The 26168-nt window shown below is 38.6% G+C and overlaps 1 protein-coding gene across 1 annotated transcript in view; it reads left to right on the forward strand.

Annotated features, from left to right (window-relative positions):
- The first annotated feature begins 676 nt into the window (after positions 1-676).
- AKAP11 (A-kinase anchoring protein 11) overlaps positions 677-26168 on the forward strand; it is a 51956-nt gene continuing 26464 nt past the window's right edge. Inside the window, exons 1-4 of the mRNA XM_025364560.1 lie at positions 677-964; positions 15427-15526; positions 22115-22231; positions 25415-25462. Of these exons, the coding sequence (XP_025220345.1) occupies positions 15476-15526; positions 22115-22231; positions 25415-25462 (216 nt within the window). The 5' untranslated portion in view covers positions 677-964; positions 15427-15475. The remainder of the gene's footprint in view (positions 965-15426; positions 15527-22114; positions 22232-25414; positions 25463-26168) is intronic.

Below are 26168 nucleotides of genomic sequence, written 5' to 3' on the forward strand. Positions count from 1 at the left end.
CCTTACTTAGGGCCTTTGAATTAGTGTTATCCTTTTCCTGGAATGCTGTACGCTCTGATTTTTGCATGTCTGTTATTCAAATCGCTGCTAAAACGTCTCCTCAAAAGGGCAGACCCTTTACTAGCCACTCAATCACCATCATGTCACTTACTGTAACTTCTTTACATACAGCTTAAAACCAACATATATTTTGTTTTCTTTTCATCCTCAGATAAGTTCCCTAGAATCTACACTACTTATCTTCATTATTGTTCAATGGACAATGATGTTCAATGGACAAAGCCTGGAGTAGTGTTTGTTGAATGAAGAAATGAACAAATGAATTGCACCCTTTCTTCCCTGACCCTCTTCTCTCAACAGGGCAAAACTTAACTCATAATGAGGATACACTCAAAAATGTCTTTCTTATTGCCAGGTGTTTCCACTCTTGAGGAACAGATGCCCTTAAGGAGACAGGGCAATACTGGCCCTTCGGATTTTAGGTGAAAATAATCAGCACAACAGCTTTTCATCTCTGGTTAGGATTCCCAGTGACCAAAGCTTTAGTTTCCGATTTCCATACCATGTAAAGACATCAGGGTGAGCACTAGGGCCCTGAGAACCCTGGGTGCTACTTCTTGGCTGGGATAGGGCCGGTTGCCCTGTGCGCTGTGAGTGGTCCTCCCTGGAGATGCTGGGAAAAGGGGTGGAGTCATCAGAAAGGATGAGCCTTCCTTGGGCCTTCGGATCTGGTGGGGCTGCCACTTTGGGAAGGGCCCGGGGCTTCGGAAGAAAGCAAAACTAGCCTTGTGGCGAAGAAGGAGCCCAGCTGGCCCCAGGCTGTAAGACTAAGGGGTCGACGGAAAAGAGGCAGAGCCTGAAACCAAATCTGCGGAGCAAGCCAAGGCCTGGGGACTCGCCAGAGGAAAGGGTTAAGCCGTTTCCAAGGCAACGGACCAGGAAGCACGCAAGACGTCCGCCGCAGGTTCGTAGGTCGCCCTCGAATTTAAAGCTCCCAAGGCTGAGCGGGTCCCGGCCAATGGAGAGGCCCCCTTTAAATCATGTGATCAGCGGGGCTGCTCCGCTAGCTGCTCCGGAGCACGTGGGAAGGCTTTTTTTCCTGTTCCTTCTTTACCTTTTTAAACGCCCACTCACTTTTGCGCGGGCTCGGCCGCGGAGTTCTTCTCGCGAGAGGCGCGCTGCCCTCTCGCGAGAGTGAGTGGGAGGCGTGGAGAGTAGGCGGTGTTGCGGGCCGGAGCTGCGGCGGCGGCGGCGGCGGCGGAAGCCGAGGGGTGGGCAGGGCGGGGGCGGGACGCGGGGCTGGGAGGGGGGAGGGCTGGGGGCCGACGCGGGAGGGGGCCAGCCTGCTCGCCCGGCTCGCTCACGGGTCGTTGCGGCCGGTGACATGTCCATGAGCTGCGGAGGCTGCGGCCCCCAGGTGAGCCGGGCTCCGACGCGTTCGCCGCGGAGGCTGCGGTTAGATGGGGTGGCGGCAGGTATGCGGCCGGCATGGATGGAGCGGCCCGGCTCCGGCGCCCCAGCGCCTCCGCCGGCCCGTGGTCCCTCTTCTGTCTTCGGGGCCGCCCGAGAGCTGCGCCTTCGCATGGCGGAGGGAGGAGGGCGGGAGGAGAGCGGCCGAGGGAGGAAACCCAAGGCACCGGGCCCAGAGTAGAGGGAGGTGCTCGGTCTCGAGACGGGTCTTCCTGGGGTCCCGAGTGTGGCGGTGGAGCTGCCGCCGCTTTTAATGACAGGCTGTTTAAATCCACGGGGTGATCTTTAGAGACGGTCCCCCGGGTACGTGGTGTGCGCACAGGAACATTTGCAGCAGAAGGAGGACGTTGCACTTTGTCCGCGAACAGCATCCTTCACTGTCAGAACCCCGGAGCCCTGGAAGCAGGCGCTGCTCAGATCTTATGACAGAAACGGAAGGCGTCAAGGGGCTCTTCGTAGTATTGATATTTGCATTTGCTGTCAAATACCCTCCTAGGTTGTTAATGGCTTAAGGCTGGCCATAAAGTACTCCGAATGGATTGAGTATACTGCTATTAATCCAGGCATCTAAGCTGCTTTATAAAAAATATGTAGATGTAACCGAAGTATTAAAAAAAAAGTAAATGACAATGACAGTAAAAGCTAACATTTTTTCTCTTCCCCATATTACCAGCTTTCATTTTTTTCTCTGCTTTCTCTGTCTTCTAAAACCGTATAAAGTTGGTTGTGGTTTAGCTTTAGATGTTAAGGAGTTTCATGGTGAGAAAGACTGCTGAGACACACATCTAATAGCTTTAGTACAAACTGGAGTTAATTCCTGTTCTCTTTTCAGCTTTTCAATCGCTTGCAAAATGCTCGTTTTGCTTAGCTGCTTCCCACTGTTTTAGAAATGTCATGTTGATTGTGATTTCGTTATGTCTGAAAATACTCAAAATATGGAGTGCTAAGAAAAAATGGGGTATCAGTAATGCAAAGATAATTTTTTTTAACGTCATGATTTTAGGATGGCAGCCCAGTGCCTGACATGATTGGTGTCAGTTAAAATAGTGCAACTGAATGATTTTTTTTAAACGTTTACTTTTTCAAATGGTACCCTGATTATTCATTTTTTTGTTGTTGTTGTTCCTCCTGACAAAACTGACCCGGGGTGAATAGTGAATGTCACTATTAATTGTAGCTGTAATAGTAATTTATGAAAGGTCAAAGAACGTAAGGGAATCAGGGAAGAAGTGGGTTCCCAAGCTGAACTAGTGACTAGTGTATCTGTCGACGAGATTGATACGGGTCTAGCAGTGGACTCCTAGGCCAGTGATATTTTGCAGTTGTTGAGGATATGGGAAGTTGCCTAAGACATGGAACCATAGTGAGAAAGTCTCTAGCCTTCTCTAGCCCCCTGAACTCCAGGGATAAGTCTAGAAGCTGAAGAAGTCCTCTTTTGCCTTTAGAGGCCGGAAAAAATATGGTACTTTTAATTTTTTTTATTTTTTAATTTTAGGAACTTACTGTCTGGAAAAGGAACTCAAACCAATTTGGACAACATATTAAAGACCGTTTTAAGAGAAATTGTCAGTTATAAATAGGTAGAGGAATTCTCTCTATACTTGACAAAAATGTAACGTAGAAAATATCTCTTTGTGAATGGGCAGAGGAGACCAGTGTTGATTAGAAAAAAATTTCTTCTTACTCCATCTTAGCAAACTAATTTTCAGAAATAGAAAAATAAATTTTTTGGCTGGTCTTCATAACCTTTTGGCAAGGGTTTCAAACTTGTAGGGTGTGTGGTGTTTGGTTTTTCAAAAGTAATTGAAGTAACTTTGGATAGGGTAACTGATTTTTTTTTTTTTTCCTGTCTTGTCTGCATTTTATTAATCAACTACCTGGAAGGATTGAAGAGTGAAAACTGGTCAAGAGAAGATCTAGGTTAAGCCTGGGTGTGAGTTAAGGGTCAATAAGCTGGTAATATGGGTAAGAGAAAGAAAAATGCTTTATCAGTTTAAAAACAGACTGGAAAGATTCAAATGTCTTGATTCTCCCAGTCATCCTTACATATAAAAGTTTATTTAAAATTACTTCTGGGCCAGGCCTGGTGCCTTACGCTTGTAATCTCAGGACTTTATTTAGGAGGCTGAGGCGGGTGGATCACTTGACACCAGGAGTTCGAGACCAGCCTGGCCAACATGGAGAAACCCTGTCTTTGCTAAAAAATACAAAAATTAGCCACGTGTGATGGCACACACCTGTAATGCCAGCTACTCGAGAGGATGAGGCACAAGAATCGCTTGAGCCTGGGAGATGGAGATTGCAGTGAGCCAAGATCTTGCCACTGCACTCCACCCTGGGCGACTGAGCAAGACTCTGCCTCAAAAAACAAACAACAAAAAATTACTGGAGTAAAGGCATTTGAAATTTGTAGATTAGAGACTGGACATGGTAAGAGGAGAAAAGTTATCATTTTTAGAATAGTCTAAGAATGTTTTTTGGGAAAGAAAATAAATGGGGTAGAGGCGTGGAGCAGAGAGGATGTTACTTGAGTGAAAATGAGGTATATTGTAAAGAGTTTGGGTTTGGGAGTCATGTCTGTTAATTAAATGAGCCTCATTTTCTTCATACCCACCTCAAAAAGTTAGTGCGAAGCACATAGTACTTGCTTACTCAGTGTTTTTTTTTTTTTTTTTTTTTTACCTCCTATAATGGTTTGAGGATTCTTTGATTGCAAGGATCAAAAAGCCAATTTAATTAGCCTACTTTAAAAAAAGCATTTGTCATACAGTGCTACTGAAGTCCATTGCATGATTCCAATCCAGCCTTCTGGAAATTGGGAAGTCTTCAGGCAGTCATTCTTCCAGTTTTTCTCTGGAGGCACATGGTGTTACGTCTCTCCTACTCACCGCAGATCTATTCCAGTTTCTTTCAGATTGGCCTTCTCTTTAAAGCTCTTGGTTTCCGCTTCCCCAAAACTTTGGTTTGCATGAGACTTTGGTTTGCCATGATGCTAACACCAGACTCACTAACTGTGCAACATGGTTCTCAACAAACATCTCCAAGTTTCAGTTCTGTTTCTAGAGAGAGAATCCAATTGGTCAGGTTTCTGCTTCTAGTGCAGGTGGCTGGGGAGTGGGGAAAGATGAGAATGGGAAAAATGGATGAGGAAGAGACTTAGATTTGTCTCACAGTTCATAGGGCTGGACATTTGAAACTGGCCATGCCAACATCTTTAACAAAAGGAGAGGGGACAGGGAGGAAGTGATGGATACCTCAGGTGTGCTTTAACATCCTGCAATTTGAGTTCTTCCTCTAGCACTGCACTGGACTTGCTCTCAGCTTGGTAATGTTCTAACCAGATCTAATCAGTAGTCTCTTTACAGGACAGATTCTCCTAGGTGTGGGAGTTCAGGCAAATTACTTAAATGCTTGACTCAGTTTCTCTATGTGTAGAATGGGCATAATAGCACCTTCTGTGGTGAGAATTATGAATTCATGTATGTAGATCAATTAAACAGTGTCTGGCATATGGCAGGCACAGTGCAAGGGTACAGTATTAGTATTTGGCGAGAGCACACCGTGTGGCAGGTACTGTGATAGGGGCTTCTGGTCATGTTCAGAGAGGAAAGAATTTCTGCCCTCAAGAGGTTTGGAAGTCTGATGCTGACCACTCATGCTTAAAACCATTTCCTGACTTCAGTGACACTAAATTCTTCGAAATCTCTATCTCACATACCTTTCTGACTGCCATTTATTTGTGGTTCGTTTTATCCCTCTCTGGAACCCTTTATCATGGTTGTCTCCATAGATGCTCTCTTGAATTTCTGTTCTTTCCCAGTCTCTGAGATCAGCTTTCAAGTTCTCTGTATGTGGATTATTCTTAGAGTAACATCTCCAGCTCTGACTCCAAGTAAATCTCTTAATTTTTGGTGGTTTTTTGTGTAGTATTATTTATATAATTTATATGTTTTGAGACATGGTCTTGCTCTGTCACTTACATAATTTATATATTTTGAGACATGGTCTTGCTCTGTCACCCAGGCTAGAGTGCAGTGGCACAGTCTTGGCTCACTGCAACCTGCCCCTCCCAGGGCTCAAGCGATTCTCCCATCTCAACTGCCTGAGTAGCTGGAACCACAGGTGTGTGCCACCACACCTGGCTAATTTTTATATCTTTTGTAGAGAGGGAGTTTCACCATGTTGGCCAGGCTAGTCTCAAACTCCTGGGCTTAAGCTATCCACTTGCCTTGGCCTCCCAATGTGCTGGGATTACAGGTGTGAGCCCACTGTACCCAGCCTCTTGGATATTATTATGTTGATATAAAATACTGTCTTCCAGTAACCTTCTAATTTGCAAAGCCTTCTAATTTACCTTCTAATTTGCAAAGAAAAAATTTTTCAGTTCCCCAGGCTTGAAACCTTAAAGTTACTTTTCACATTCTTTTTTTATGCTCTAATATACCCTGTTAATAGGTTCTGTGTAGGCCTTTGGGTGCTTCCTATGACTGGCCCATCTGCAAAGTAGGACTGTTCACTTATTTCAGCCACTGGCAGCTTAGGATAGATCCTTATATTTGTAAGAGCTACTTAAATGCCTTTTCAGCAATATACTCTTAGAGTCATGGTGTCATAGATGTCACTGATAAAAAGAAATGTGTTCCTGGGTTAAAATTCTGAACATATTTTCTGTTAGAAATAATCTTGTGGATAGGGCTACGTACAAGATTAAGAACGTTACTTCATTTTCTAGGGAGCATATTCATGTTGAAAGCACAATCTCAAGATTTTAGTTTTTTGTCGTTACATTTTTTTTGTAGGTATTCAGTTACATAGCATTTTAATTATAGCATATCATCCTTATAATATTGCCATACATACAAAGTTTTATTGTAAATCAGTTGAAAATATTTTTGAAAGTCAAATATATTACACCTACACACTCAATAGCGAAACTAAGATAATCAATTGAGGGCATGTATCCTCTACAGTGATTTCTTAGAACTATTCAAATCTAGGTCTAATGAGTTTTTTGTTATGAAAATGTTAACTGTTGTTATCCTCCTGCATTCATCTGATTATTCTAATTAACTTCTAACAATGGACCATTGCATGTTGTTTTTAAAAGTTGTGTTTATTGTTGCTGAATAGGTAGTTTTGAAGTCAATAGCCATTCACACTTAGTACTTTGTCAACTAGACCCATGTTATTCCTTTCAATACCAGTGGCTAGTTGGGCTCAAACATACCTTAGAAGTAGATCTCAATCTGGAATGCAGTTGAAAAATCCGTAATTTTTCTCTGTGACTGTTTGAGAAAACAAAAGTGACAGAACAAATATCCTTGGATTAATTTTGCAAAAAGTCGTTAGGTAAGTGACCCTAACTATTTTCTATTTGGTGATGTTGCTTTTGCCACCAAATGCCTGTCTGCATTCACGTCGTTGATGAAATTTCTATTCACCTTACAGCTTGTTCACTTCAGTAAATGTATGGTTGCTTATTATGAGTAAGGCCTTTGGGGAATGCAGAGATGAGTAAGGCACGGCGATGGAATGAAATTCACTGTCGTATCCCAATCACTGTTACTTAGACGCTTGGTGAATACATGTGTTGAATGTTGTTAGTACTTACAGTCCAAAGCAGGGCGTAGACATGTAGACATTTAACTGTTACATAAAGCACTGTAGTCTAAAGTGCTAAAATAGAGCAAGTGGTGATTTTGCCCCCCAAGGAAATGTTTGGTAATATTTGGAGCCAGTTTTGTTACTGCAAGTGAGTGAGTGCTACTGGTATCTAGTGGGTAGAGGCCAACAAAGCTGCTACCTACCACGCATACACAGCCTCCTACAACAAAGACTGACCCAAAATGTTGATGATGCTGAGGTTGAGAAACCCTGTAGCAGTAAGAACAACATGTATATTGTGAATGCAGGAATGAAGTTGATTGAGGATCAAAAAGGAAAAAGGCAGAAACTATAAAGAAGCAAATATCTTAATAGATATTAATTGACATACTAAAATCACTTTATATAATTGACTGTTGTTTTGAAAAACAAAATAGTATCTGGTAGCTGTAGTATTTTTAGATTTTGTAAGTCTAATAACAGGTCTGTGCCCAAGAAAGGAACTTAGCTTCCTTATTTGGAAAGAGGGGGATAACATCCCTTTTATTCTGCTGTTCACCTGTTAGGTATGATTCTGTTTTATTTTTCTAGTGTATGTGTTAGGGTTTACAAGATAACTTATTACAGTTTTTCTTCAAATAATATCACTTCATGTTTAATGTTAGAAATCTGACAGTGTTTTTTCATCTCCATCTCCCCCGCCACATTTTTTATCCTATTTTGTCATACATTTTATCAATATGTCTGTTTTAAACCCTCTAATTCATTGTTACTCTTTTTAGTTTAAGCAGTTATATTTTAACTGTTTAAAAGGGATTGAAAAATGAAGAATGACTTCTATTAACCTCATATTTACCATTTCAGATGTTCTTTATTCCTTTGTGTAAGATTCAGATTTCCATCTGGTACTGTTTTTCTTTGCCTGAAAAATTTCTTTCCACAGTTACTCTAGTGGTGGTCAACTGGTGGTGAATTTTCACGGCCCTTATTCATCTGAATAAATTTATTTTGCCTTAATTTTTGAAATATATTTTCATTGAAGTATATCTGGGTTGATGCTTTTTTTTTTCCTTCTTAGTCCTTTGAAGATAGTGCTCCATTGTCTTGTTTTCTGGTTCATATAAATGTGAAGTCTGTTGTCCTTGGTTCCTCTGTATATAATGTGTACTTTTTTTCTGGTCAATTAATATTTTTTCTTTATCGCTGGTTTTCAGCCATTTGGTTGTGATTTGCCTTGGCTTTCTTTATGTTTATTCTTAGGGTTTGTTGAGCTTCCTTGGTACTGTCAGTTTATGGTTTTCTTCAAATTTGGGAACCTCTCTGCTATTTTGTCTTCAAATATTTTTTTTCTGCACCTGCTTCCCCAACTTGCACTCTCGCTCACTCTCTCTCTCTCTCTCTGTGTGGAACTCCAGTTGTTCACCTTTTATGGTGCTTAAAAGGTCACACTGTCACACTCTAGGTTTGTTTTTAAGTTTCTTCTCTCCATGTTTCATTTTGGATAGTTTCTATTACATTGTCTACAAGTTCACTGAGCTTTTCTTCTTTAGTTTAATCTGTTAATTGTATCCAGTATGGTTTTTGCTTTCAGTATGGTATATTTAATTTTCATCTCTAAAAGTTCAATTTTGGTATCTTTTGTATCTTCTTCTCTCCTTATCATGATGATGTTTTCCTCTCACTTCTTGAGTATATGGAACATCTTTGTACTATAGTTTTACAATCCTTTTCTGTTCCTGCTATCATCGCTGTCATTTCTACGTCTTCATTTATTGACTTTTTTTCCCTCCTGGTTATGGTTCATATTTTTCTCTTCCTTTGCATGCTTGGTAATTTTTATTGTATACGAGCCATTGAGTTTATACTGTTGCTTGCTTAATTTATTATATTACTTAAGTGTGTTGGATTTAGTTGGGGTGCACAGTTATTTGGAATCTGTTGGATTGTTTCAAGGCTTGCTTTTAGAATTTATTAGTGTGGGTCCAGAATAGTTTTTAGTGTAGTGCTGAATTATTGCCTCTACTAAGGCTACCTCTGCTAAGGCTACCCCTTCTTCTGAGGAGTCTATCATTGCCTGATACATTACAAGGTTTTTCTATTCTGGTGGAATATATTATGGTTTCTCTCTAGGGCTCTCACTCACTTTTAGCTCTCCCTCCAGCATAATACCCTGTAAATTCTAGCCATGTTGGTCTCCCCAAACTGATCTCTGTTTAAAACTCGGCGAAACCACCGGACTGCTTGGCTTTCCTGTCCCTGTGTTGCGACCGGGAAGTAGCTGGCAGCCAGGGTTTCCCTTCTCTCAGGGGTCACAGTCCTGTGTTGCCTGTTGTCTGATGTTTAAAACCAATGTTTCATATATATTCTATCCTGTTTTCTTGTAGTTATATTCAACAGAATGTTAATTTTTAGCACTTGGCCATTTGGCATTTGGTCAAAATGTGTATTTGGAGCACTTACTCTAAATATGATCTCAGATACTATAGAGTAGAAATTAGTGGAAACACAAATGTGTTTTCACAAACTCATTAAATGTAGACATATTCATTTAAATATTTAAAGGCACACTTTGCTCTTTATTCTATTTTATGTTTTTCAGCCTACATCATGCTTTGAACTTCGTTCTTTAAATTATGTTACTTTTTATTTATTAGTTCAGCAGATGTTTGAATGCCTACTATGTAAAAATACAAATACATAAAACACTTTTGTCCTCAGGGAACTTACAACAGGAGGGAAGTATGCAATCAGAGGCACCAGAGGATTAAACTGTAAACCACTTAGGCAGCACTAAGGAGATGGCTACTATTTGGGCAGGGAGGGATAAAGGAGAGATATGAGCCAAGCCTATTTTAGGGAGGGAAGTTCTTGAACTGATGCGTGAGTAGTAAGTAGCAGTTCAGCTAATGGAAGAGAAAGGGAAGATTTGAGAGAAGTTTAGGAGAATGACAGGTCAGGATTTGGCAATTTACTAGATGTGGTCGTCTGTAGGAATAGAGGGGAAGACCAGTTTCCAGCTTGGCCTACTGGTTGGGTTTGGTTTAATGGCTCTTACTGACATAGAGAATACAGGAGGAGATCGTTTAGGGAGAAAGTGTTATTTACCTTTTGAACATACAAATTTTGGAGTAACTGGGATATTTAGTTGGAAGTCTCTAATAGGAAATTAGATATACAGAACTGAAGAATAAATTAGGGGGTTGTTTGCATAGTTAAAACCAGAGGTAAGGATAGAATGCCCTTGAAAAACTAAATAAAATGAGACAAGAGGATACGGATGAAGACTAGGAAATATTAGTATTTGAATAACAAGTTATAAAATACTTTAGGAAAGGAAATTTATGTAGAAAGAGACAAGTTTTTCTCAACCAGAAATTACATGTGGCACTTGTTAAAATTACAGATTCCTGTGTTCCATGTAGACCTATTGAATTTGGATCTTCTGGTGGGGGAGTTGTGTGTGTTAGAAATAAGCTGATGTATATATGTACTGAGGTTTGAGAACTAGTGCAGTAGGAGGAGAGTCAAGATATGGCAATATTATTGATAGGCGTTTCACAGACTCTGGCACGGTTAACTCTCCTGATACAAAAAAGGTCAAGTAATAGGTAATGTCAACTTGAACATTTCTTAGGTCAGAGGAGATAAGGAAAGACTTGGAGAATATATATTTTTTAATTATAAAAGAATTTATGTTCATTCAGAGAAGTACAAAACTCAACATACATAGACACAAAATGAAATACCCACGATTGTATCTACTCAGATAAAACCATTGTCTGTTCCTGTCTAGTGTATGTCTTCTTTTATATTACACGTATAGATACACACATGTAGTTATGCAGATTTTTCACAAAATGGGATAATGCTAATATGACAGAACCTGTCTTATTTTACTTAATGATCTACTGTCTTCTCATATTGTAGATAGATGACATGTTATAAAATGTAAGTCCCACTTGTCGTGGGTGACCACTGGCATCAGTTTAGTGTACCTCCTTCAAGTCATTTCCTATGGATGCACAAATACATATATGTGTCAGAGTTGCGTCTGTATATAATTTTTTCTTTTCTTTTTCTTTCTTTTTTTTTTTTTTTTTTTTTGAGACAGAGTCTTGCTCTGTGGCCCAGGCTGGAGTACAGTGGCACAGTCTTGGCTCACTGCAACCTTCGCCTCCTGGGTTCAAGCAATTCTTGTGCCTCAGCCTCCCGAGTGGCAGGGATTATAGGCTTATACCACCACACCCAGCTAATTTTTGTATTTTTAGTAGAGTTGGGGTTTTGCCATGTTGCCCAGGCTGGTCTTGAACTCCTGGCCTCAAGTGATCCTCCTGCCTTGGCCTCCCAGAGTGCTGGGAGCCACTGTGCTAGGCCAGCTTTTTTTTTTTTTTTAAATTACAAGTGAGAGCATACTATTTACACCATTCTGCAACTTGCTCTTTCACACCAGTATGGCTCACTCTAACTCATTATTTCCAATTGCTGAGTAATAGTCATGTGAATTTATTTGAGTTGATGAACTTGTTGATTATTTTCAGTTTTTTCATTTTATTTCAGTGAGTCGTCTTTCACGTATCTTAGTGAATTTCGTGCAAGTATATGTGTAGGATAAATTTTAAGAAGTGAAATAGCAAGACCAAAGGATATGTGTATTTATTTAAAGAGCCCTATATCTGTGTTCTCTGTATTCTTTATAATTGTTTCTCTCATTGCTTTCATTTGTTTACTTTTGCATTCTGTGATTTTTCTTAAGATCTTCTTGGTTTTCCATTGTTTTTAGCGGTGTCTGTTCTGCTTTTTCGTTATTTCTGAGGGAATTTCTTTTGTTTAGTGGTAGTTTTCTGTATGTTTCCTGAGCTATAGTGTCTCACTTTGTAGTTGTTTGCCTTGTCTGCCTGTTTCTTGTCTCTCATCTGCTTTTTTCCAAGCCATGTAGGTTCAGTTTAATTTCTTTGACTATAAATAACACATTTAGTTATTCTTTGCTTAGGACTCTTGTTTCTTTATCCAGAATAGGGCACAAAGCAGTAAAGCATTAAATGAAAAGTTTAACGTAATACAAATGTATTTTAGGGGAAAATACTGTATTTTTGTTTTTCGTGTGAAATCTGTCAAAAACGATGTGCTCTCTAATTATACAAGATGCTGAAGAAATCCTGCACTAGCTGTTATCCTTTCTTCTCCCATCAATCTTAGCATCATTTCCAAAGATGATTTTTTTTCTTTGCTTTACAAAAGTATGTCATATCATCTCATATTGGATTCACTTTTATGTTGCACAGATATTGTCTAATAGATTTCTTTCTTCCTGAGACAATATTTTACTTACGTTTCAGTGAAAAAGTGGTGGATTAGGGCAGGAAGCTGTTTTCTTCCATGAGTGAAACAGAGTGTAAATAGAGAATTGAACTGTTTCTCTTTCATTAATTTCAAACAATGATTTGAATTCTGAGATAATGCGAGTTGCAGGGGCATGATTATATTTCTCTGGATTTTTTCTTTTTGTGTATATTATGTGTTGTTTGTATTTCTGTGTTTCTTCACAGATCCCATACTGAACTCCATTTGCTTTATTATTCAATCTTGAGTAAGGGTGTTTTATCTGAATCTGCCATGCAGGAAAATTGTGGGTAAAGTGAACTGGGGTAGCCAGCCCTGTCAAATCCCAGGTGTTGTTTCAGAGCGCTCCCCCCTCTCCCTGCCCCACTTTGAAACTGCTTCTTCTACCTTAGGTGCTTGTTGCACCTGAGGGTGAGCAGCTCATTTAGATAGTTGGTCCCATTTATTTGATGGTGAAGTCTCCTGGGAGTTAATGTTTATCTTTGCTCAGTTGACTTTAGTCAGCAGCTGCCAAGGTAATTGTTGTTTCCTGTCTCTTTTCCCTACTTCCCTTTCAGGCAAGGTTAGGAGACGACTCAGAGAAAGTGATGTAAGGCGTGCCATTCCTTTGTCCTGCAGAATTGTTTTTAATGGCTGCCATGGCGTCATTGTGGGAGTGAACTTAAGATCGTTTAATTACTCTTTTGTTTCTGGCATCTAGATTGCTGCTTATTTCTATTGTGAGTTGTAATGAACCAGACTATAAAACCTTTATGCACCGTGGAGGAGTGGTGAAGAGCCCCAGTGCCGGAGTTAGAAAATTTGAACTTGAATCCCACCTCTGCCATTTATTTACTGTGTGGGCCTGGGCAAATTGATAAGCTTCCTCTTGCCTCAGTGTTTCTCATTGTCAAACTGGGGTCCTATTCTGTAGTCTTAAGGACGACATGAGATGTTTACATAAACCTCCTAGCAAAACAGAGCACTTGGTTCCTTATGAGCCCTTGTTAATAAGCTGGATGCTCTAGGATCATTATTTGCTTTGATGCATTCCCAAAAGCAGAAATGCTGTGTCAAAGAAGTATTTCCAGGGTTTTGACACGCATTACAAAACCTCCCTGCAGGTGCCACTTTACTTAGGAGCCGACTTTGCCAGTCTCTGGTTTCTTGGAACCCTTATGCTGGCTTCTGTGTTTTATGTTACATTTGAGAAAAGCCCATTTGCCTCTGAGGTTTTCTGGCAGTTGAGGAGAACACTGTAGAGAAGAAAGGAGAGTGAGGTGGACTGGGACAAATACAAGGATTATCTTTTTGCTTTGGTTACTATACATTTTTATACTTAAGCCTTGTTTTGATAATTTTTGGTCCACTTGATCATTTTGGTCCATAGGTAAATATTTAAGTCTTCTTTTGCCTGTGTTTTGTAGTTTTCAAAGTACCTCCCGTAAATTATTTTTCATTTGGTTCTCACAGTAAACTTGTCTGGTAAATATGGTATCGTAGACATTGAGGAAAAAGTTCCAGAGACATTGCAGTTGACCCGGAGGAAACAAAGCTAATAAGAGGCAGCACAGGAACACGCATGGTCCTCTTCTGGATTCTGGGGTATCACCCTTTCTTTACCTTGTGCTGATGGGAACGCCTTGTGTTAGGCTGAGCCTTTCTCATGATGCTGCTTCAATTTCAGTAATCAGATTTTATTGTTATAGAGACCACTAGGGCTTAATCTTAGTTCATAATAGAATACTATTGTATTTCTTTGTCTAAAAATTAAAATGTAGAAATCTCTAAAGTGTGCGTGTTTGTGCACTCACGCTGTAGTCTTATCTGCATAGCAAAAGAATATGCAATTTGAACTTGACTAAAATTTCGTTTTTTAAAAGTTCTGACGGTGGGGGCTACCTTGAAGTTTGTTTCTGCATATAAATCTCCTCATAGTATAAATTTATGTTAACCAAATGTCTTGGAAACCTCAGCTAAGCAATTCATTTTTTTGTTTTTTATTTTTTTCAGAAACTGGGTCTTAGTATATTGCCTAGACTGGCCTTGAATTCCTGGGCTCAAGCAGTCCTCCCACATCAGCCTCTCACGCGCCACTGTGCCTGGTTTCAACTGGGCAATTCTTGATAAGACCAGATTGATTTTCTGAAAGTACTTGAAACTTAGAATTTCTTAAATCTGTATTTATTTGATTTTTTAAAAAAAGTATTTAGTTCTCCACTTCTACTCTTTACTTTGAAGGATTTGAATGCAGGAGGGCCATATCTATCTTGTTTCTCTTGTGCATCTAGCACAAGTAGATTTTAAATGAATGGACAAGATACTACGGTCAAATGTAGATATCGAGTGGTTAATGCCTGGAGTGGATTTAAGTCCTCAGAGATATTAAAGCATCTTTAAAAAGTTGAGACTTCATTTTGAGTGTTTCACGTGGCAAGTGTGTGTCAAGTACTATTAATCATTTGACTTGGATGTCTGAAATTTTGTCAGTGGTATGCTCTTAAGCTTCCTAAAGAATTTGTTTATCTAATTTGATAATGTGCAGATTTCTCATTTGTGTATTATCAAACCTTTCTCCTCAAGAAATAAGAATGTCAAGAGCATTCACTGTTGCCATAGAGATGAGTGACTTTTGGGAGGCAGGGAAGTTTTAATTCTTTTTGTAATATTCTCTACTTAAGCTTTTATTTTTAAAATATTTTTTTAAAAACTTGTTTTTCAAATCTTTCTCTTTGATGCTTTGCAATAAAAAAGGGCAGTGAGATTGAATAGATAAGGGTGTAGACTATTTTATAATTTTGAACCAAAATATAAGATTTTTAAAATAATTTTCTATCTCATTAAGATACCAATATTCATATATTTTTCAAATATTCTTGCTGGATTACAAGGAAATGGGGGGGGCTGAGATTATTTTTGTTTTCATTTTTATTTTTCTTTTAATGACTGAGTTAAAAGAAATTAATTTAGCACAAAATACTTGCCTGAATTGTTAAGATCAATAAATAAGTTGTTTCAATATGTTTTCTTTAGGTGTTTTGTGGATTAACTCTTCATTGATTATATACGACAAAAAATAGTTATGGCGACTTTCAGAAACAATCACATGAAGACGAAAGCATCTATCAGAAAAGTAAGTTCACTCTATTAGGTTTCTTTTAGGGAAAGTTTTAATTAAAATGTTGATTTTTTTTATGTCCTACAGCTATGATGTTTTGTTTAAATGGATCTTATTATTTGAATTAGTAACATTCAACTACTGCAAAGATTGGCATGTATGAAAATAGCGATACAAAATCATGATTACAGTGATTTTATTTCCTAAAGATCACAGTGCTTTCTCCCCATTTTTTCTCTACACACAGATATCCATCTGCTTTTTTGCAATATAGGCTGTCGGGTGTAAGCTTTCTTATATACCTTTAGCTTTACCATTCATTCATTCATTCAGCAAATATACACTTGAGTTATTTTATGCCAGGCCATATGTTAGATGTTGGGTAATCAGTAGCAAGCAAACAAAATATGATTCTTAATCCTTTCTTCCTTCTAGTCTAAGGAGGAACCCCCTCGCTTCCTCTCTTAAAACAATTTGGTTAACCTTCCATTTCTTGACATTTTTGTCTTTGCTAAAACTTTGGAGGCACTACCCATAAACAAAGAAGGAGGAATGGAGCCTGGAGGATAATTAACAGTCTTTGTTATTTCTTTTTCTGGACTTCATCTTCTGCATTATATGACACCATTGGCCAATCCTTACACATTAAGACAATATTTGACTTTCATTATAGTGTTTTTCTTGCTTTCCTTCTCTTTTATGGTAACTCTTGTCTCCTTTGCTGATCTTTCCAAATTCTAATTATCAGTGTTGCTATGAGTTTCTGGGCCTATCATTCATTTATGTAGAGAGCTAAAAGATGTATAGGTTTGACTACTAACTCTGAGAGGATGGCTTCTAAATCTACAGGATGCCTGCAAAATAGAAAGTAAACTTATCCTTAAACAGTATGTTAATTACTTTTTTTTTTTGAGTTGGAGTCTCACTCTGTTGCCCAGGCTGGAGTGCAGTGGCGCGATCTTGGCTTACTGCAACCTCCATCTCCTGGGATCAAGCGATTCTTCTGCCTCAGCCTCCCAACTAGCTGGGACTACAGGTGCCCACCACCATGGATGGCTAATTTTTTTTGTAGTTTTAGTAGAGACGGGGTTTCACCATATTGGCTAGGGTGGTCTTGAACTCCTGACTTCATGATCCGCCCACCTGGGCCTCCCAAAGTGCTGGGATTACAGGTGTGAGCCACCACGCATGGCCTTTTTTTTTTTTCTTTTTTTTGAGACGGAGTCTCGCTCTGTTGCCCAGGCTGGAGTGCAGTGGCACGGTCTCGGCCAACTGCAAGCTCCGACTCCTGGGTTCACACCATTCTCCTGCCTCAGTCTCCCTAGTAGCTGGGACTACAGGCACCTTCCACCACGCCCGGCTACTTTTTTTGTATTTGTAGTAGAGACAGGGTTTCACCGTGATAGCCAGAATGGTCTCGATCTCCTGACCTCGTGACCTGCCTGCCTCAGCCTCCCAAAGTGCTGGGATTACAGGCGTGAGCCATCGCATCCGGCCAATTACATTTTTAAGTAATATGCTCCATATGTTTTGAGGTAAATTACCTTTACATTTAATAGGTCCACTTTTTCATTTGAAAAAAGTACAATAGAAACTATTTTCTGTTTTTACTCTTTGTAAACTATATGTATTTATTATACTTTTTTTCAGATTAGCAGCTAGACCCATAGCTTTAAATTGATTATACTGCTGGCTTTAAACTAATAATTATAACTAATAATATATACAAAATGTAATAGCAAACTGATACCATGGTCTTCAAGAATGATAGTACCTGACTTGAATATTTATCCCATACATTGCCAGAGATTCAGGGATTAGGCAGCAACTGAAATTTCGTATTATTACCAGGTTAGTGTCTTTTGTTATTCAGTGTATTGTCCATATTAGGCACTCAGTAAAGATTTAAGTTGAATTCAACTTGAATTATTGGAATCCCTTTTAGATAAAAGTGTGTGAATCCAAATATTGCATACTGTTTATGTAAACAGTTATGCACACACATACACCACCTTCTACATCTTGATTCATCTTAATGACAGACACTTCCCTATTGGCTACTGTGGAAATTGAAAGATGTACTTGAATTCTTTAGATTTCACTTTAATTTGCATTAAATATAGAGATACATTAAATATTTATTGGGAAAGTTAAAAGCATAATACACACACAAACCCACATACCTACCACCCATATCCAACAGTAGTTAATAATTTGTCTTGTTTGCTTTGTGTCTGTGTATGTGTGTATTTACTTTTAGGCAGAACCATTTGCAAGTTATGATCGTAATGTTTCTTCACCCTGAACACTTCAGCATGCTTCTCCCAGGAATAACAACATCTTCCCACATAACACTAATACCATGAACACATCAAGAAAAATAAATTCCCGTGTATCTAATACCCAGCCATACTCAGATTTCCTGTGTTACACCCAAAATATCTTTTATAGTTCTCTCCGCCCCTGTTTGGATCCAGTCTAGCCTCTTAGTCTCTTTGTCTCTTAGACTCTTTGTCTCTCTGTCTCTTAGTCTCTTAGCATTTCTTTTGGTTTGAAAGAATTTTTCCTTTTTTTTTTTTCCTCGTTATATTCAATTCTGACATCTTGAATAGGCCACGCTAGTTTTCTTGTACCATGTTCCACATCTGGATTTGTCTGGTTGTTTTCTCATATTACTATTTAATTTGATCCCCTCCGTTGTATATTTCGTGTAAAGTAGAAGTTACGTTTAAAGGTTTAATTGGAGCAGATTAAGCATTTATGGCAAGAATACTTTATAGGGTAATGTGAGGACAGAATTTCAGGTTTTCCCATGATCAGTGATGCTGTGATTGATCAGTTGACTAAGGTGATAACCCTGCTAGAATTGTTCATTGTAAAAGTACATTTTCTGTTTTTTGGTTAGCAGATAATCTATGATGATACTTGGCTGTGTACAAATATCCTTTTTTTCCCAACAAATATTGAGCTAATGTTGTTGGCATCCCTTGATTACCCTTTCCTGAATTCATTATTTCATGGGAGTTGCAAAATGGTGATTTTCCTTATTCTACCATTCCTTTCATGTTTATTAGCTGGTATTCTTAAAGAAAAGCTTCCCTGGCCGGGCGCGGTGGCTCAAGCCTGTAATCCCAGCACTTTGGGAGGCCGAGACGGGCGGATCACGAGGTCAGGAGATCGAGACCATCCTGGCTAACACGGTGAAACCCCGTCTCTACTAAAAAATACAAAAAAAACTTAGCCGGGCGAGGTGGCGGGCGCCTGTAGTCCCAGCTACTCGGGAGGCTGAGGCAGGAGAATGGCGTGAACCCGGGAGGCGGAGCTTGCAGTGAGCTGAGATCCGGCCACTGCACTCCAGCCTGGGTGACAGAGCGAGACTCCGTCTCAAAAAAAAAAAAAAAAAAAAAAAGAAAAGCTTCCCTCATTCACCTTAGATGAACTATGTAATATCTCCTATAGAGGCAGGTCAAATGTCCTTTAAATACCAGTTTTCAGATTAATGTCAGGGCATCGTAGTTAGCACCAATGGTAGCAAGTGAGTTTATTTCCCCACATTCATTCACTAATTTGTTTGTAATGCTCTGAACTCATGGATTTTTGCAGTTCTATATTTTATAACCTTTTATTTCTTTATAGTCATTCATTCATTCATCTATTTAAGTTGCTCAAATTGTTCCAAAATTGATACCTGAGAGCCCCTCCGAGTAGGTGCCTATATCCTTTTGTCTCAGGCTCATAACTTTGATTGCTTTTTCACTTTCTGGTCGTATCCTTTTGGTACAGGACGACCCAATTTCACCTACTTTACCTTCCTCAGACCTGAAATTGGCTTTTTTTTTTTTTTAAAGAACCCTGAATAGTACTTAAAAACCAAGATCTGGATACTAAGAGTTGCCTTTGCACTTACAGTGTCATGAGTTTATATTGACAGTTCACGTTCAGATTTCACATATTTTTTCCTGTTTTGATTTCCTGTTTCTAAATTAGTGTGAAAATCCCCATTCGTTAAGGAAAACAAAATTATTTAAAATATTGAATATTTTCAAGCCCACAGAAAAGTTGGTTAAAAAAACCTAGTAGAATGAACACCTCATACATTCTTCACTCAGATTCACCCTCGGTTAACATTTTGCCATACCCTCTCTCTCTCTGTGTACACACACACACACTCTTTCCCTTTTGCAATTGAATGAGAGTAGACTGCAGACATTATTTTACTTCATCTCTTCGAAAATCGTTAATTCAGTAACATCATCTAGCATGCATTCCAAACACAGATTTCCCTGTGTCTCAGGTAGCCTTGTAATTTTCTCCTTGCTTCTCTTCTAGGATGCAGTCAAGGTTCACACACTGTATTTGGGTATTGTTTTGGGTTTTCCCCATTCTAGACCATTCCAATAGTCTAAATTCTTTTTTCATGCAGCAAATCTTCCGAAGAGTCTAGGCCAGTTGTGTTGTAGAATATTTTCATATTTGGGTTCATATGTTTTTCCCCGTAATTAGGTTCAACAGAACATCTGAAAGGTGATGATGTGTTCATTCCTGTCTATCAGATCTGAAGTCCATATTGTTGATGTTCGGCTTCACTAGGTGGTTAAGATAATAACCACCAGATATCTCCAATATAAATGCACATAATCTCCTTATGATTAATACACTTAATAAACTATAAGGTGATCCTCTGAGACAGTATGAGTGTCCTTTTCCCCAGCTTTTAATACAGTAGATTGAGGATACGTGGATAATCCTTTCCTAAATCAGTAATTGCATTGGGAATTTACAAATGGGGTTTTCTAAATTTGTCATTCTGTCTATACTAGCCAGCATTTTTAGGTAAAGAAGAACTCCTCTGACGTTTTCTCTTTTAATGGACTCACAGATTTTTTTTAATACAGTAGTCATAATTCATTACCATTTTCATTCTTCTTGATTTGAAGTTGTCCCATATTTGGCCGGTGGGAATTCTTTCAAGCTGGCTTCTGTATTTTTTTGAAATGATCCTGTTAGTCTTTGAGCATTTCCTTGCATTCTGGCTCAGTTAGATGTTTCAGGCTCGCTTCATACGTTCTCAGCCTCAGACCTGGAACCAGCTATTTCCCCAGGGAACTCTAGTTCTTTTTATTGGTGATAGATATTTAGAGACCAAAAGCTGGGTGCTGAGTATGCTCATTGCTACTGAAGGTCATTGTTTGTAAGACTTTTCAATGGAAAAAGGTAGTACGTGTATTCAAAGAATTATGAATTTGTAATGACAAGTCAGATTCAAATGTAACAGCACAGCTTTTTATCATAAATTTTTTGAGTACATATTTTTACCTCTTCTCTTAGACTAAAGATTTCCATTTATTTTAATTTGTTAAGATTAGCAGCTGTTTCAGTTCATCTAGTGTCAGGTTCTGAAATATGGGGAAACAAAGTGAGTGAAACACAGTCTGTGACTTCCATAATTTGTTTTAATGGGTAGGAAACAATCTGAGTATAGTAATTATAATATGCTTTTTGTTTTTGAGACGTAATCTCTGTCGCCCAGGCTGGAGTGCAGTGGCACAATCTCACCTAACTGCAACCTCTACCTCCCAGGTTCAAGCAATTCTCCTGCCTCAGCCTTCCTAGTAGCTGGGTTAACAAGCACGTGGCACCATGCCAGGCTAATTTGTGTATTTTTAGAAGAGACCGGCTTTCACTATGTTGGCCAGGCTGGTCTCGAACTCCTGACCTCAAGTGATCCACCCGCGTCAGCTTCCGAAAGTGCTGGGATTACACACATGAGCCACTGTGCCCGGCCAATAATTATAATATGTTTTGGTGTGGATTAAATGATTTTAATGCACAACATACAGCAGGAACTTTGAGAGAGATTTATTAGGGCTGAACAATGAGAAAATCTTCACAGGTCTTGGGATGGGACGACTGGGAAGTAAGGACATTTCTGATAGAAGAGCAGATTGACAAGTCAGTGGAAGGTAGAAGGAAAGGAAATAAGTGTCCTATTTATGCCTGACTATAGTACTCATTATTTTCTTCATATAGCTTTTTCCTCCCTCTGTTCCTTGTACTTGTGACAAACATCTCACCCTGAAATCTGGAATCGCTTCTCATTTTCATCAGACAGCTTCCTTAAGTTCCATGGAAAACCTTATTTTGTTGTTATTATCTTATTTTTCTGTCTCCAACTTTGTTAATGGAGTAATCACTGTTGTTAAGGGAGTAATCACTGTTGTGCACCTTACTACAGCTCCCACATCATCTCATTCAATCATATGAATTGTTGCTTCTGTTCTACCAGTGACTTGGAAATCAGATATGCAGTTTGTTAAGTTTTAGTGTAAGGTAAGAGTAAGTGAACCTGGTGTGAGATTCACATGATCTTCTAGTGAGTTGAATGCCCAGGCTCTAGTATATGTATGTGTTTTGGGCATGTGAAACTCTGCCTTTTCAGCTGAATGGAGCTTCTCAGTGGAATTGAGTTCTGCATCCAGTATCAAAAGGTGCCAGTGAATATTAGTTAGAGAATGAGTGACTATCTAAAACACCTCCAGGATCTCTTACCCTTGTCTTAGAATTAAATGAATTTAAAGTATCTTTGTTTTCTTTCCCCTGCAGAGCTTCAGTGAAGATGTGTTCCAGTCTGTAAAGTCTTTATTGCAGAGTGAGAAGGAACTATGCAGTGTAACAGCAGAGGACTGTTTACAGCAGGATGAACATGCCAATTTAACTGAGGTTTAACATATTACTTTCTAAACCCTTTCCTAATAATGCACAGCGTATTTTCATGCATCTCTGTAGGACTCTAATCTATTTTTAAAATGCCTAAAATCTCTATATGTTGTTACATGTATCAGAAGTACCTGTTATATGGGTGGGAAAGGGGGAAAAAAAAGAAGTACCTGTTTTAAATACTGGCTAAAATAATTTTATTAATTGACAATGAACTCAAACAAACGAGCACATTTAATTCTATGCAAAGTACTAATTGGATGTATAACATTGTATTAGATGATGCCTACTATATTCAGTAACTGGTACTTTAATATGAATTTTTCTACTCTGAAATATAAAACAAATGCATGTTTCTTATGTTGATTTTTTGGGGTATTTTCTTGACTGTTTAAATTCAGTGCTTTGATAAAAATGAAAAAGTAGTGATAAATTTATATTTGAAATTAAGACATTTACTCTATTACTTGAGGATAAGATAATATACCTTGCTCGCCTATTTCTCTGCTACAGTGTTTCAAATCTTTGTTTGAATTTATTGCTATAAAAGGAGTAAGATCCTTTTCTATAATATATCCATACTTCATCATCACATTTGTTACCAAATATGAGATATATTAGGTCATTGCAGCTCACAACTGATGAATATTTGAAGTTAAAACATTTTATTTTGAAATGAGGGTTCTAATAAAATCGTGGTTATGGATAGATGCTTCTGGACTTATGATCGAGTTACATCCTGATAAATCCACTGTTCATCAAAAATATTCTAAGTTGAAAATGCATTTAAGACCTTATAAATCCATTGTAAAGCTGAAAAATCACAAGTCCAACCATCATAAGTTGGGGACTGTATGTATTCTGTTTTAGGTGGATGATTTTCTTTAATACTCCTTGAGAAATTCTCTATTTGATGTCATTTCATAGGAAGATGAGCATATGTTTTAGGCCTGTAGTGTTCTGCTGCCTCATCCTCTTCTTTTTGTGTCAGCTTAATTTCACTATTACTTTCTTTGCTAACCTTTTTCATTTTACTTTAGCAAAACCAAACCACTCTTAATCTAGTTGGTTGTTTCCAAATAAACAGTGACAGAACATAACAGGCCTAATACGTACGCTCATCTTCTATGAAATGATGTCCTGTGTCCTGCTTTCCAGCAGTTTTCTAGCTCAGATAGGTCGCATTGCTTTTCCAAGCCCACATTCCCTGGTGAGGCCTTTTTAGACCAATGGGAAATATAAAACTCCCCTGGCATCTTCAAAACCCTATGCCAGCTTATTTTCTGTTTTGTATTCAGTAAAGGAAACTTGAAAGAATAGGTGGAATTTCTGTCCCACTTTAGGGTGTGCAAATCTCTGAGTATCTTTTCAAATAAAGGAAGGCAGTTAGTTATTTGCCTATCTGTTATTGAGTGCCTGTAATGTGCTAGGTACTTTCCTCTACATTATCTAGTTAACCTCACAACTATGAGAGGGAAGTTATATTGCCTTACGTTTTATAGATAAGGAGACACGCTCCTAGAGGTTAACAGTTTACCTAGATGCCTAGAAATTAACCGTAACTCTTACGTGAAGTAAGAGCCATAATTAATCAGAATAAAGATCTCAGAGTAATTTAAGATTCTGACTTGCTTCTGAATCATCAGAAATAGATCAAAAATATATTCAGTGTTGCTATGTATTCTGACTATACTATTTTCCCCACATTCTTGAGAATTGATTATTAATATTGCTGTCATTTAAGTATTGTATATTTTTTAGCCACAGCGGTTGCTTAGTGGACAGTGTACTACACTGTCTTCAAATGGAAAAAATGTCTTACTGTAATGCCAAATACATAGAGAGTATAAATGTAAAAAATAACACTTTTTCAGGTTCTAAAAGTAGTATGTTTTTTTTCTTTTCTTTTTTTGAGACATAGTCTTGCTCTGTTGCCCAGGTTGGAGTGCAGTGGCGTGATTTTGGCTCATTGCAACCTCCACCTCCAGGGTTCAAGTGATTCTCCTATCTCAGCCTCCCGATTAGCTGGGACTATAGGCATGCACCACCATGCCTGGCTAATTTTTTTGTATTTTTAGTGGAGACGAGGTTTTACCATGTTGGCCAGGCTGGTCTTGAACTCCTGACCTCAAGTGATCCATCCACCTCAGCCTCCCAAAGTGCTGGGATTACAGACATGAGCCACTGCACCTGGCCAGTATGTATTCTTTGTAGAAAAATAAGAAATACTCAAACTAGAACAAAGAAAATGACTATCATTGATCTTACGACGTAGGGAAAAAATGCAGAGGGGAAAAGAGTGGGAAAAAAATAGCTCCATCATCCAGAGTTAATCACTGCTTTTACTCTGGTGTATTACCTTCCAGTATTATTTTCCATGCATATGTTTTTAAAAATAAGGTTGAAATTGTATGCGTGCTGTAAGTAATTTTTCTGTGACTTGTCCTTTTTTAATAATGTGACAGTTCTTCATGCATCAGATATTCTTTAGAAAGTCTGTTTATATAAACTTCTGCAGAGTAATCTCTATGTCAGGATATTGAAGGAAATAAATGGTGGTATCATAGAGTCAATGAAGAAGTAGCCTCAGGGGTCTACCCAGGGAAGGCCTCTCTGAGGAGGTGACACTTGCATCGAAAGTTGAAGAATGAGGAGAAGCCAGGCAGGTAATCATCCAAGGAAGAGAGATCCAGATTGAGGGCACAACCATGAAGTCCTTAGGAATGTACAGGGCGTGTTCCAGACCTAGAAAGGGGGCTCGTGTGTAAGTGAAAATGGTAGAAGGTTGAAGGCATTAGGTAACCCCACTTAGGATTTTGCCCCGGGAAGCATGGAAGAGTTTGGATAGGGAAGTGGCTTGGTAATAGGACCAGGTAGGAGAGGATTGTACTAATGTAGGTGAGAAGGGTGGCCAGGGAATGGAGAGAAGTGGATGTATTTGAAATATGTTTTGGGGTTAGAATTGATTGAACTTGCTACTGAGGGAGATACGGATGAGGTTCAAGAACTGCATTTTGGAGCCCAATCTTTGGTGAAAAATATTTTTGGGTCATCTTTGAAAAAAATCCTTTTCAAGGCAGACAACATTTTAATGCTTTGTCGGTTTTTTCCTGTTTCTCAGCTCTGTCACCAGCCTGAAAGATTTAAAAATTCAAATTAATGGAGGTTTATTTGTTCTTTACTCAGGTCACATTTCTGGGTTTTAATGAAGAGACAGATGCCACTCATGTACAGGTATGGTCAATTTTAGCATTTTTACTGAGTATTCTTGTCATGGAAATCAGCTTTAGGTTTGACCACAAAAGTCATTTATCTGAGAAGGTTGCAAACTGCAGGTTGACTTCTCCATTCTGTGTATAATATAGAATGTATGACTTGTTTGTTTATTTTGATGGTTTTCATAATTTTGACCTTAATAGTAAACATTTTCATTAAGATTGAGTTAAATTTAAAAGGTAAGGTTTGTAAAAATTAGCCAATGCAAAACTGTAGCCTGTTTGATTTAGGCAGTTATTAACAGACGGACTGATGTTCGAGATTGGGATCAGCAAAGGAAAGCTTCACAGTTACATAAACAGTGGTTGAAGTTCCTGTAGATGTGATAGGCATGCTTTTCTTTTTCCCTCATGCTGCTGCTTAAAAATTTGTGATTTCTACGTATTTCCTTTTGTGGCAATAAAGTGTCTCCTCCTAGAGGAGGAAACAACATTTTTTAGTTCTTTCTGAATAATGCATATCAGGTGATTATGGACAAAAACTCTGCTGTATGTTTTGATTGTGGCCTTGCTTGAAGGAAATAATTTGGACAGAAGGAACAAGAGAGGATATATTCCTGAGAACATATATAGCTGGAAAGAGAAATATTCCAAGATATTTCTTTAATGTTCTTCTCCTCCTGTAAGAGTTATTGATATAACCATGTTTATAAAGGAAAGTACTT

The sequence above is a fragment of the Theropithecus gelada genome, chromosome 17, assembly GCF_003255815.1.
Source record: "Theropithecus gelada isolate Dixy chromosome 17, Tgel_1.0, whole genome shotgun sequence".
Lineage (NCBI taxonomy): Eukaryota > Metazoa > Chordata > Mammalia > Primates > Cercopithecidae > Theropithecus > Theropithecus gelada.